This window comes from Equus caballus, chromosome 5 (assembly GCF_041296265.1).
Source record: "Equus caballus isolate H_3958 breed thoroughbred chromosome 5, TB-T2T, whole genome shotgun sequence".
In the NCBI taxonomy this organism is placed as follows: domain Eukaryota; kingdom Metazoa; phylum Chordata; class Mammalia; order Perissodactyla; family Equidae; genus Equus; species Equus caballus.
In genome coordinates, this window is record NC_091688.1 from 10,320,596 (window position 1) to 10,334,029 (window position 13,434).

A 13,434-nucleotide genomic window follows, 5' to 3' on the forward strand; every position below is an offset into this window, starting at 1 on the left:
AGTCATCTAAATCTTTGCAGAGCAAGAGGTATTTATTCCTCAATTGTAGAGGGAAAAACCTGTTAGATACAGTTGTCAGAAAACAGAGAGTTAGCCCTCTAAATTTATAATCTGCTTATGGCATACAATGACATTTGAAGTGACACTGAATAATTATGGAAGTCTCTACCATAATGATTATGGAATATAGAAAATTGGAGGGAAAAGCTTATCAGAATCAAAGGAGGACTGCAGGTTGTCATCGAGAACACTGGCAAGCAATGTTTTTGTTAATATGTTTTTTGCTTACTGACATATTTTTCCCCCATGGGGTTGTCTGCTGGCATATTTTTTCATTCACTACGAAATTAGCTTTATTTCAGTCCATGAGAAAAGTATAAGTTCTTACAACTTAGACTGCCTGCTTTATGGAATTAAAAATGTCAGTGAGAGCAGGATACTGTTTTTAGCTACTGAAGTATCAATATCTGAGCATATTTGAGCGATACAGAGACAGCTTTCCAAACTATAATCCCTTGTATTTGTTTTGGGTTTCACAAAATGCACTCATATGCCTTAACTTGTTTCATTCTCAAATATTTGAGGTTGAAGATATTCCCATTTTTTGAGTAGGAGAACAGTGGAGACTTACGTAACACCATGAGTTAGCCAGAGTTGGAATTGGAATAAATCTATTCTGTCCTTTGCAACCTTGTGTGAGTACCTTCAATTGCCCAGTACTTTCTAGAGGCTGAGCTTAGAGGGTTGAATAGGACGCACTTTCCACACTTTTGTCTGCCTGAGCCTCCTTGCTCCATGGTTGTTAGAGCTCCTCTTTTTTGGGCTTAACTGAGTTGGGCAAGGCGTGCCATCTGGAGCATCATTATCACCAACAGTGTCCTGGAAAGGACAGTCACAGGGTGCTCTGAATTCTGGTTTCCAGACACTCAACCTGAGTTGGGCTTCAGCCCCACACAGCTGGGGAGCTCCTTGCTGCACCTCCCCTGCAACTATAGCCTCCTCCAGACGACATCTCTGTCTACATGGCCAGACCATGGCCAGACCAGAGGCCAAATGTCACAGGATATATGATTCCTCACCTTTAATCCTAATCTTTCTGCTTCTGTATGAACTCAGAGGCTAGATTTGAAATTAGGCCTTGGCAGTATTAGAAAATTAGGTAACTGTGCTGCTACCTGCATGCAAGAGATTGCTTCCCACAATTTTGGGGCATCTGTTATCAGGTAACTACAGGTTAGTTGCACTGAAAATAGAAGGTGCCCTCAGAGGCTTTGAGTAGTGAGGAAAGCTGCTAATCCTGTTTCCCTGCAAACTCTGTAAGCAGCCCGTCTTGAATTGTCCCAACAGTGACCAAACAGCAAGTCATCAGAACCAGTATTGCAAATGAAAAAGGAAGACCAGGGATGTAGGATGTCTGGTATAACTGGTAGTTAGATGCTTTCCCAATAATTCCGCAGTTGACATTTTAGTTGGAGAGGCCCTCTTTTAGGCTGAAATTGTTTCCAGTAGCTGCCTTTTCCAACTAAGTTAAGATGAGTTGATAGCACTGGATCATGCTAAACATTCTCACTACCACTCATTGCGGTCATGTCTAAGTATCCGTGAGGGAGGAAATAAATCTGAGATGTACTAAAGCTTGTTTTTTCACTGCCACTGTTAGCCTAGCTCTATTTTCTGATTACTAATTAGTAGATCTAAAGCTGAGCCAACTTAGTTCCGCTGTCGAAATGCCTGGTATATGAATTAATATATTATTTTATTTAACATGTTCCTGTTTGAAGGGGAAGGGAGAAGGGAGGAAAAGAATTTTATATATACATATATTTAAATAATATAAAATTATATATATAGTGAAAGAGATGAAAATAGAATTCATTCATTCAGTAAATTTTAATTGAGTACCTCCTGTATTCTGGAGATTAGTCTTGTCACTGTGGATACAGTAATGAACAAGACAGACAAGGCCCCTTTCCTTAGGAGGAAAACAGATATAAAACTGGAAAATGACTTGGTGGAAAATTATTTGATGAGCTAGGGGGAAGAATTAAGTACTCAGAAAAGGTCTCACTCAGATCTTACGTTTGAACTGAAATCTAGATCACCAGAAGTTGCTATTCTCGTGAAGATATGGGAGAACAATATTGCAGGCAGAGGGAACAGCAAGGGTGGTAGCCTTCAGTAAGGAATGAACTTGGTATGTACAAAAAACAGAAAAAAGGCCAGAGAGATGTGATTCAAGATGAGATTGGAGGAGCTGGCCCGGTGGTGCAGCGGTTAAGTTCGCACGTTCCGCTTCTCAGCAGCCCGGGGTCTGCCGGTTCGGATCCCGGGTGCAGACATGGCACCGCTTGGCACGCCATACTGTGGTAGGTGTCCCACATATAAAGTGGAGGAAGATGGGCACGGATGTTAGCTCAGGGCCAGGCTTCCTTAGCAAAAAAAAGAGGAGGACTGGTAGTAGCTAGTTCAGGGCTAATCTTCCTCAAAAAAAACAAAACAAAACAAAACATGATTCCACTATCCAAAGAAACATTTTATTTCTTTCCAGTCTTTTTTCTTTGCATGCGTATATTTATTTCTCAGTGGTTGCTATTTCTCAAAGAAGTAAATTTTGCAAACACTGGTTTTCATAAAAAGTTCATAAAAAGTTCATAAAAGTTCATTTCCTTTTTCATAGCATTCTTTAAGGTGTGGGATCAATTTGTTATTTTCTTCACTTGAGCTGCTGCTGTCATTAGTTGAAAAGTCATCATCCCATTAGGTGTTTATTATTCTGATGTACTTTGATTGCATTGTCTGTGTCTTCAGCCAGCTTTGTAATAGTGTCCTAAAAATGCCCCATCAAGCTATAAAGTCACAGATTAGTCCCAGAGTTAAGGTTTTTTTTCCTTTTCTGGCATTTATTTTTCTTTTTCTCAGAGCTGTAACTGGTTAGCTTTCCAAGGGTCCACCATTCTAATATGCAGGTAATATAAATTAAATACGTTAGCCTGTTAATTAATTCTTAGGCTGCTCCTAGGATTTGTAGTGACTTATTTCAGCTTATAGTGAAGAGGTTAGAAATCTCTTCCTAAAAATTTTTGGAACTAACCTAGATCTTAGCTATAAAAGTACATTCAGGAAAATACAAATTCTTTTTTCAGTGTATTTGTCCCGAATGCAGACTAAAATGTAATCATGATTCTGGGTGATTATTTTGCAGACCTCAAAGGAAGATCTTCTGCAGGCTGATTTTGAAGGTGCTTTAAAGTTCTTCAGAGTTCAGCTTCCGAAGAGATACAGAGCAGAGGAAAATGCAAGAAGATTGATGGAGCAGGCTTGCAATATTAAGGTAAGATACATGAACTTATTTATAATAAAGGTAGAACTTGAATGCAGAATAACATGGCAAATTATGTAAAATCATTTAGCTATGTGTTGCTGGATTTTGACTATGTTTCAGATAATATTGTGTATGAACTCATCTCTCCCAGACTTTTGTGTCAGGCTGGTATGTATGTAGTAGCTGTACCTTCTAGTAGGATTCAGAGTGAAAGTTGACATGTTCAGATTGTAACAATAGGAAGACAAACATTTATTTTATAGGTGGGGCTCTAGAATGGGCTGCTGTGATAGTGGTTTCCATGGCAGCAGACTTAGTCTTTAGCTTTTGCCATCTGTCTTAAGACTATTTAGGACAAAGCAAGAAATCAGACTGCTTAGGCAGTGCTTTCCTTTCTCTGAGGCACTTGGAAAGCTTCTGAATCTTGATCTGCCCATTCCCATCTCACACCTGCCAAATGTCTGTGGATATATTGCTCTTTACCGTATATCTGATAAAACTAAACAAATTTTGGGGTCGGGCCCCTTGACTAAGTGGTTGAGTTCACGTGCTCTGCTTTGGTGGCCCAGGGTATGCTGATTTGGATCCTGGGTGCGGACCTGCACACTGCTCATCAAACCATGCTGTGGCAGCATCCCACGTAGAAGAAGTAGAATGACCTACAGCTAGGATACACTACTATGTACTGGGGCTTTGGGGAGAAAAAGTCGAAGATTGGCAAGGATGTTAGCTCAGGGCCAGTCTTTCTCACACACACAAAAAACCCACATGCCTAAAAGGAGCCACCTGAATGTCTCATTGTATGTCTATAAACTGCCAAAACAACTGGTTCAATTGTTTAAAAAAAAAAACAACAAATTTTATAAAATAACTTGAAATAAAAATCTCTATCCAGAAAGTTGTGGTATCAAGGTGAGAGAGCACGTTTTTAAAAAGTTTGGGACCAATTTACTGATGTTAATTCTTGAACCTCTGGAATATACTAGAGAATCTTCTTACCTATCCATGACATAAATATAAATTTATTCTCTGAACAAACACACGGAGATCCCAGGTCTTATGGATCTTACATTCTTGCAGAAGGAAACAGACAATAAACATAATAAAGAATATATTTCATATGTTAGATGGTGATAAATAGCTATGAAAAAAGGAAAAGTAGGACAAAGTAAGCAAGATTGGATTGGTGAGGAGAGGAAAAATTACAATTATTATTAGATAGTCAAAGTAGACCTCATTGAGAAGGTGAAGGAGATGGGTTAGTCATGGAGGTGTCTAGGGGAAGAGCATTCCAGCAGGGGCAACTGCTAGTTCAAAGGCCCTGAGGCTGGCTCATGCCTGATTGGGTTTGAGGACCAGCAAAAAGGGCAGTGTAGCTGGAGTAAAGTGAATGAAATGAGAGTAATAGGAGAGGAAGTTAGAGAGCTCACAAGAAGACAGAAAATGTAGGCCATTATAAGAGTTTAGGCTTTACTCGAGTGAAGTGGGTAGCCCTTGCAGGGTTTTGAGTGAAAGAGTGAAGTTTTAGGGGACCACAATGCCTGCTATGTTGAGAACAAACTATAGGAAGGTAAGAGTGGAAGGAGAGCAGACAGGGGGTTTTGCAGTAATCCTGTGGAGAAATGATGCTGAATTGAACCTGGGTGATAACAGAGGGCATAGACGTGGAGGTGGTTGGACCTGGGTATACTTTGAAAGAGAACCAACAGGATTTAATGATATGTTAAACATGGATGTGAGAGGAAAAGGGGAGTCAAGATGGTTCCACAGATTTTGGACTGAGCAATTAGAAGATAGAGTCACCTTCGAGTTCTTAAGTTCATCACTTAAAATGTACTTTGACATAGACTGCATTTAAGACCATACCCACTGTAACACTTTTTTTGGGTAACACTTTTATTTTCAATTTTAACTTATCTTGTTTATTATTAATTATATATTATATGTAATATATAATAATATTGTTACTTATTTTAAACTAAATTCCAAATGTTAAAATGTTCAATTCAATGTTGAAAGTAAATAGCTGAGCAGAAAAAATTATATTGTCTTTCAAATGAATTCTATATTCAAAGAGATCGTTTTCCAAAGATAGTAAGAAAGGTAGATATCTGAAGTCTTCTTCCTGAAAAGCAAACTTTTAAAGCCTTCAGGACTGATTATTTCGTTTGGCTGGGCCGGATGACTAAGCATAAGCCACATTTGTCTGTGGACTTTGAAAACACATTCCAGTGGTCATGGTGGCTTTGATTGAATTTTGTGGGTGGTAAGTTTGAAAGGTAGGCTTCAGTCAGCTGATTGTTCCAGAGCTGTCAGAAAAAGGTACTGTAAACTGGGGCAGTGCTTTAGGAATCTGTTGAAATGAAACATTCATTTCTAAGAATAAAACAGTAGAGAGTTAAAAGGTACTGGGAAGGTAGAAAGTTAAATGTTTTTGAGGGAAATCTACTCACAGTGGCAAATCATTGAGAATGAAAAACCCAGAAAAATGATCCAAAAATGAGAAATTTATAGGGATAGGGAAAGTTTTCTTTTTCTTTTAAGATTCGCCCTGAGCTAACATCAGTTGCCAACCTTCCTCTTTTTTTTTTCCCTCTCCAAAGCCCCAGTGCAAGGTTGCACATCATAGTTGTAAGTCCTTAGTTCTTTTATGTGAGCTGCTGCCACAGCATGGCAACTCACAGATGAGTGGTGTGGTTCTGTGACCAGGAACCAAATCCGGGCCACCAAAGCAGTGAGAGTTCTGAACTTTAACCACTAGGCCATCAGGCCTGGCTCGAAAGATTTTGTTCCCCAGTATTATTTATGAAGTTCCTCAGAGGATGGAGATGGCTAACAATTGTCAAGCCAGAAACAGTGGATCTGAGAGACACAGAAACAGAAAATGTTAGAATACAAGTTCAAAATATGATCTGAATGGACTGTTCCTAGAATGAAAGTGCCGTGTGCAGCCAGAGTGATTTATTTGGACATGTACAGATAGATATGAATATGGTTTAAAAAGTAATAATGGGGTTGTTATTTTGGTTTTTTCTTTTTAATTTTTAGAGGGTTTTTTTTTCCTGCATTATCTAAGGAGAGCACCTTTTTCTTAGATATTTGAACAGTACCCACAGGACACCTTTTTTTTAAAGATATAAGTGACATAACATTGTTAGTTTCAGGTGTACAATGTAATTATTCGGTATTTGTATATATTGCAAAATGATCACCAAACTAAGTCCTGTTAACATCTATCACCATATATAGTTAAAAAAATTTTTCTTCCTGAAGTGAGCACTTTTAAGATCCACTGCTAGCTAAGTTCAAATATGTGATAGAGTATTAACTGTAGTCACCACGCTGTATACTACATCCCTATGAGTTACTCATTTTATAACTGGAAATTTGTACCTTTTGACCCTCTTCACCCATTTCACTTACCTCCCACCACCCCCAGTGTCAGGCAGCTACCAGTCTGTTCTCTATATCCATAAGCTCATTTTGTTTGTTTTTTATTCTTTTAGATTTCACATCTAAGTGGGGTCATATGGTATTTATATTTTTCTGTCTGACCTATTTCACTTAGCATAAGGCCCTCACGGTCCATCTATGTTGTCACAAATGGCAAGATTTCATCCTCTTTCATAGCTGAATAATATTCCATTGCATATATGTACCACATTTTCTTCATCCATTGATGGACATTTAAGTTGTTTCCATGTCTTAGCTATTGAACATAATGCTGCATTGAACATAGGGGTGCATATATTTTTTCGAGTTAGTGTTTTTGTTTTCTTTGGATAAATACCCAGAACTGGAACTGCTGGATCATATGGTAGTTCTATTTTTAATTTTTTAAGGAACTTCCATATTATTTTCCATAGTGGCTGCACCAATTTATATTCCCACCAGTAGTACACAAGGGTTCCCATTTCTCTACATCCTTGCCGACATTTGTTATTTCTTCTTGGTTTGATAATAGCCACTCTAACAGGTTTGAGGTGATATCTTATTGTGGTTTTGGTTTACATTTCCCTGTGTGGTAAGTGATGTTGAATACGTTTTCATGTACCTCCTGCCCATCTGTATATCTTCTTTGGAAAAATTTTTATTCAGATCCTCTGCCCATTTTAAAATCAAATTGTTTGTTTGTTTGCTGTTGAGTTGTATGAGTTCTTTATGTATTTTGGACATTAACCCCTTATCAGATATATGATTTGCCAATATCTTCTCCCATTCAGTAGGTTGCCTTTTCATTTTGTTGATGGTTTCCTTTGCTTTGCAGAAGCTTTTTAGTTTGATGTAATCCCACTTGTTTATTTTTTCTTTTGTTGCCTTTGCTTTTGGTGTCAAATCCACAAAGTCATCACCAAGACCGATGTTAGGGAACTTACCACCTATGTTTTCTTTTAGGAGTTTTATGGTTTCCGGTCGTACGTTCAAGTGTTTAATCTATTTTGAGTTAATTTTTGTGTATGGTGTAACATAGTAGTCCACTTTCATTCTTTTGCATGTTGCTATCTAGTTTTCCCAACACCATTTATTGAAGACACTATCCTTTCCCCATCGTATTTTCTTGGTTCCTTTGTCATAAATTAATTGACCATATATGCATGGGTTTATTTCTGGGCTCTCTTTTCTGTTCCATTGATTTGTGTGTCTGTTTTTGTAGCTCTACCATACTGTTTTGATTACTGTAGTTTTGTAATATAGTTTGAAATCAGGGAGCGTGATGCTTCCAGCTTTGGTTTTTTGGGGTTTTTTTTTTTAAAGCTTGCTCAGCTATTCGAGGCCTTTTGTGGTTCCATACAAATTTTAGGATTACTTGCTCCATTTCTGTGAAAAATGCCATTGGAATTTTGATGGAGTTTGCATTGAATCTGTAGATGGCTATGGGTAGTAGACATTTTAACAATATTAATTCTTCCAACTATGAACATGGAATATCTTTCCATTTATTTGTGTCTTCTTCAATTTCGTTCATTAATGTCTTGTTCTTAGCATACAGATCTTTCACCTCTTTGGTTAAATTTATTCCAAGGTATTTTATTCCTTTTGATGCAATTTTAAATAAGACTGTTTTCTTAATTTCTCTTTCTGATAGTTTGTTATTGGTGTACCGAAACACAACAGATTTTTGTGTATTGATTTGTATCACAGGACACCATTTTAATTTATAACATGATTGTGAGACAGATGTGAGATGCAATTGAGAAAAGGAAGACATAAGCACTACAGTATTCGGAGATTGTGGTGGGACTAAAATGTAGGTCTCCATCCTAAAGGTTTAAAATTGTTTTTAAACCAAGACCTACCTTTTAAAATAATTTATATCAAGACCTTGACCATGCATACATACATACACATATATATATATCTGAAGAGATGCTTACCCTTACAATGTATGATGCACTCTGATGTTTTCTTTTCTACTGTATTGTATTCTGTTTCATTTTAAACCTCTCCTCTCCCTGCAAGAAAATTCCTCAAACTGAAAAACTAGTCATAACCCACTAAATTGGTTTCATAATACTTGCAGTTTTGAAAAAACACTAAGGCCTATGCCACTGTTCACACCACCTCCCCCTTCTGCACCCTGTTACATGGCACCCTGTGAGAGGTTATGGACAGTGAGGTGTTACACTGAATAATGGAAGTGGGAATGTGGCAAGGATGTGAGTCAGCATGCCATCATTACAGCAATATATGCTGCAACTGGAAATTTTAGGAAATCCTGGACTCAGGGACCAAGACTGTGTGTCAGACAAAGCATTCACAGACAGGGGTGGCTGCAGGCATGGAATAGGCAAAAAAGTTGAACTCACAACCTCTTATCTACAGCTAGTTTAAGATTAAAGATAGAATTTCTGTCAAAAGTAGTAAGACTTTTTTGCATTTTAATTATTTTCAAAATTAATATTTGTGTATGTTTGTATCTTTGGATGGACATTTTCTCACTTAATTACCCAACAAAATGAATTACTTTCCTCTAACTTTAAGAAACTAGGTGTTCGGTGATTTCAGTGAACTGACTGGTTCTAAAATAGATGGAACAGTTGCAGGTAAAAAATAACTTAGCTCTCTATGTGGTTTATTTCTGTGAGTGTACCAACAGGCTGTATTAATAAACCACATTGGATTGGATAAATAACTTTATTTTTCTAAAACCTGTGTAATATTAAATATCAGAAGTATCCTTTGATGTTTACTTTTTCTAATTTAACTAACATTATTTAAAATTATTCCAATATCCCCTCTGCTCCTATGGTTTCAGCCAGGCTAAAATTAGAAAATATGTTGATCCATCGGACTTTACTTTGAAAAGTCATTTGGTTACTTACTATATGAATATCCTACACTTTCCCAGGGAATCAGCTTTTGTTGAATATCGTTATTTAAACTTTTTACCTTATAGTTAAAAATTCTGCTATTGCAGAGCTTCTTAAACTTGAACCTTGGCTTCATGCACTCTGAATCAATAGAAATTTTAATTTCTTTATATAAGCACATGAGCATTTTATTATTCCTGGTGAGACAATGTAGAGCTTTCATTGGATTCTTAAAGGGAACTCAGTGACTCAAAAAAAAATTAGTCTCTGTACTATGAGACAATCTTAAGCGTGTTAAGCAAATTGATATTTCTATAGAGCCTAAGAATTTATGAATGGCATACTATATATATTCAAATACATATAGACATAACCTTTATAATTATTCTTGGTCTGATTGCCTGTTTTTCTACATAATTTTATTTAATACTGTTTACATCGTATTAGGTTGAATTGATGAAATTGCCATTCTTGTTGGTCAAAAACTGTCATATTTTAGACATTGTCTATGACTTAATTCAATATTTCATGCCACATATGGTTCAAATAGGTGCTATGTATGTAGATGATGAAATATTAAAAATTTGAGTCTTTAAACATAATGGAAGTCATTTAGCTGGCATTGCTCTGATAAAAATAAAAAGATGAACTAGAAGAGTAAAACATCTGTAGTATAAGTTAGGGTATCTATATATACCTTAGTTCTATGGACATGTAAACCTTTCCTGAGAATTACTCTCCAAAGACTGAGAAGCAAGTCTTTTTTTTTTTAAGTTGATTTTTATTTGGAATAATGTTGCAAATGTCACATTTACAATGGACCTCATTAATAGCAAAGTTGATCACATCACTGAAAATATTATGTTGGTAGATCTTCATAAAAGAATGTTTTAAAATATAAATCAGCCTATTTCATTTGTATTTTATTAGTAAAATAACTTGAGCAAACTTAAAACTGCAAAATCTGACATCAAACTAAAACAAGGGAATTAGGAAAGATAGGTCATTTAATAAATGCCTATGGTGTCTCAGAAACTATGCAAGAGGACTTCTCAAGGAAGTAAGAGTTAAGATGAGACCTTAAGGATTAGCAGGAGTTAAGGAGTGTTATGGAAACAGCGGGAAGGATGGTCCATGCAGAGAGTATGTAGAGGCCCAGAGGCAAAAAAATATTGAGTTGTCCAAGACCTGAACGTAGTTCGTGACTGGAGAATAGGTAATGAGGGGAATAAATAGAAGACTAGAGAGGTAAGCGAGAGCCGGACAGCTGGCGCAGAGCCGTGTGAGCTGTGGTAAGCAATTCGGGTTTTATCTTGGGGAGGAAGCATTGAGGGGTTTTAAATAGGAGACAGAAATGATAGATTTATGTTTTAGAAAGGTGATTCTGGCTGCTGTGTGGAGAATGGTTTGAAAGGCGTAAGAGTAGATATTGGTGACAGACCGATTTAGGAATGGTTGCAGAAATCCAGGTAAGAAGTGACCAGAGTATTTGTCATGGGCTGGAGAGATGTGGACAGATTCCAGAGATATTCAAGAGATAGAATCAACAGATCTTGTTGATTAAATGTGAGCATTAGGGCAGGGAAAGGGAGCCGTGATGACACTCAGGATTCTTACTTAGGCACCTTGGTAGAAATCACACTGCAAAAAGGAACAAACAAAGAAGAACAAATTACAAGGATGGAAGATAATGAGGCAAGTGTTGGATATGATAAGTTTGTGGTGTATATCCATGAACTTATATCCAAGTACATAGAAATATCAAGTGGGCTGTGGATAGTAAAGTAAGATCCCAGCTAAAAGTAGACATTTGGATGTCATCAGTATTGAAACCATGGGAGTGGGTGATTCTCATAGAGGAACCAGAGACAAGGGTTGAGGATAGATACATTAACATATAAAAGATGGGCTGAGGAATAGAAGCTGGTGAGACAGAAAAGGCCGGAAGAAACACAGAAGAGTGTGAAGTGTGAACGCTAAGGGGAAAAGTATTCGTTTTCAAGAAGGAATAAGTTGAACAAATGTCAATGATGCTTAGAGGTCATGTAAGGTACTAAGGAGTGGAAAGTGGACATTGTGTGGTAATTAACAATAAAGAAGTCCTTAATGGCCTTAGTGAAAATAGTTTCAGTGGAGGATGAGGTATAAAAGCCAATGATTCAAGGAATAAATGGGAGGTGAGCAAATGGGGAAAGGAAGAAGAAACAACTCTTCTAAGAAGGTTAGTATGAGGAGAAAATAGGGAATGGAAGAGAGCCAGCAAGCCAGAGAGTAAGTACAAGAGAGAGATAAACAGACATGAGGCTGAGACAGACTTTTGGAGGATCGGAAAGAAGAGACTTTAAATGCTGAAAAGTTTTGAGTGAGTTTCTTTATTGAGCACCTACTCTATATCAGGCATTGTGCTAGACTCAGGGAATACAAGGTTGAACATATGCAGATGTGCTCCCTGAACTCGTGGAGTTTAAACTGTTGTGTGGAAAATGTGAATTAGATAATCAACGTTTAGTTACAAAGTGAGAAAAATACTCAGAAGGGATAACATAGGATATATGAGAGCAAAGAGTGAAGGAACCTGACTTTGACTCAGTGATTTAGGGAATGCTTTCTTGAACTCAGATTGTAAGGCATTCCAGTCTGAAGGAACAGCACGTGCAAACAGTGTGAGGTGGGAAAGAGTAAGGTAGGTGTAAGAAACTAAGTGAAGGCCAATGTGACTATAGATCAGAGAATGGTGAGGGTTGATATCCAGGGACCAGACCACTCTGTCTTCAAATAAAACAGAAAGGCCCCCAGAAAGAGAAAAGTTGAAGATTTGATAGAGAAAAGGGGATGTATCAACAGAGACATGCCTCAAATGAGGTAAGGGGTTAGACTCAAAAGAATGGACCTTTCTTCCATTACAGCAGGAGGGAATGAGCAAGGAATAGATGATGATAAAGAGAATGTGCAGTTTGGAGAGGAAGACATAGAGAATTTTTGACTTGAAGGTTTTTGTTATTTCAATTAAGCAGATTCTAGAATGAAGGGAATATACTAGAGTGAGAAGTTTAAAGAACATGGAAAAACTTTTAGCTGGAGATTGTAGAGAAGGGAAGAATCAACTTGGAAAACACAAAAGAATTGTTAGACTGTGTTGTTAGAGATTATGAATTCATAGTGGCAAGAATCTACAATGTTTTGTGAGTTTCTCTAGAAACTCAGCAGCTCAAATGTATACATGAAGACAGTAGACAGTTATTTTGACCCAGAGTTGAGGTTTGCCAGCACAAGGTAAAGGAAGGAGAGTGGGGCCAGGGCAAAGGTACACTAATATACTGGATCTTGGGTAGACAAGAGGGATGAGAAAAAGGAGAATCCCTGATTTGTAGCTTTTGCCAATTTCCATGGTGTTAATACTCCTACCATGGCCAATTTCAAGGTGCCAATGACTTAATAACTGGCTCACACAATTTGTAAATATCAACAGTCACTTCTCCTGAACTGACCCTAGTTGCTGATGCTAGTACACCACAGGAAAAGGAAGATGAGGCTAGTAGCCAGAGAGTGGATGATATGATCGAAATGGCATCTAACTAGTAGAAAAGAAAGTGAAGACAGAGGGGGACTTAGAGACCACAAGAAAAGGGGGTGGGGGGGGCGGTACAAGGAGTTGTTGAACTCCGCAAACAGGGAGAATGGTAAAGGAGGACATTAAATGACTTGCTGGTTGTTACCCAAGAAAAAAGCATCTTTTCTCCAAGAACTCTTGTATTTTAAAGACAGTTTAGTGACATTGGAAGATAATACTGACCAGTGCTT

General features: G+C 37.5%; 1 protein-coding gene across 20 annotated transcripts in view; it reads left to right on the forward strand.

Annotated features, from left to right (window-relative positions):
- Window positions 1-13,434, forward strand: part of RABGAP1L (RAB GTPase activating protein 1 like) — a 674,786-nt gene that overhangs the window by 515,924 nt on the left and 145,428 nt on the right. For all 20 annotated transcript variants that reach the window (XM_070266397.1, XM_070266404.1, XM_070266408.1 and 17 more), the window contains 1 exon segment: window positions 3,203-3,331. In XM_070266397.1, the coding sequence (XP_070122498.1) occupies window positions 3,203-3,331 (129 nt within the window).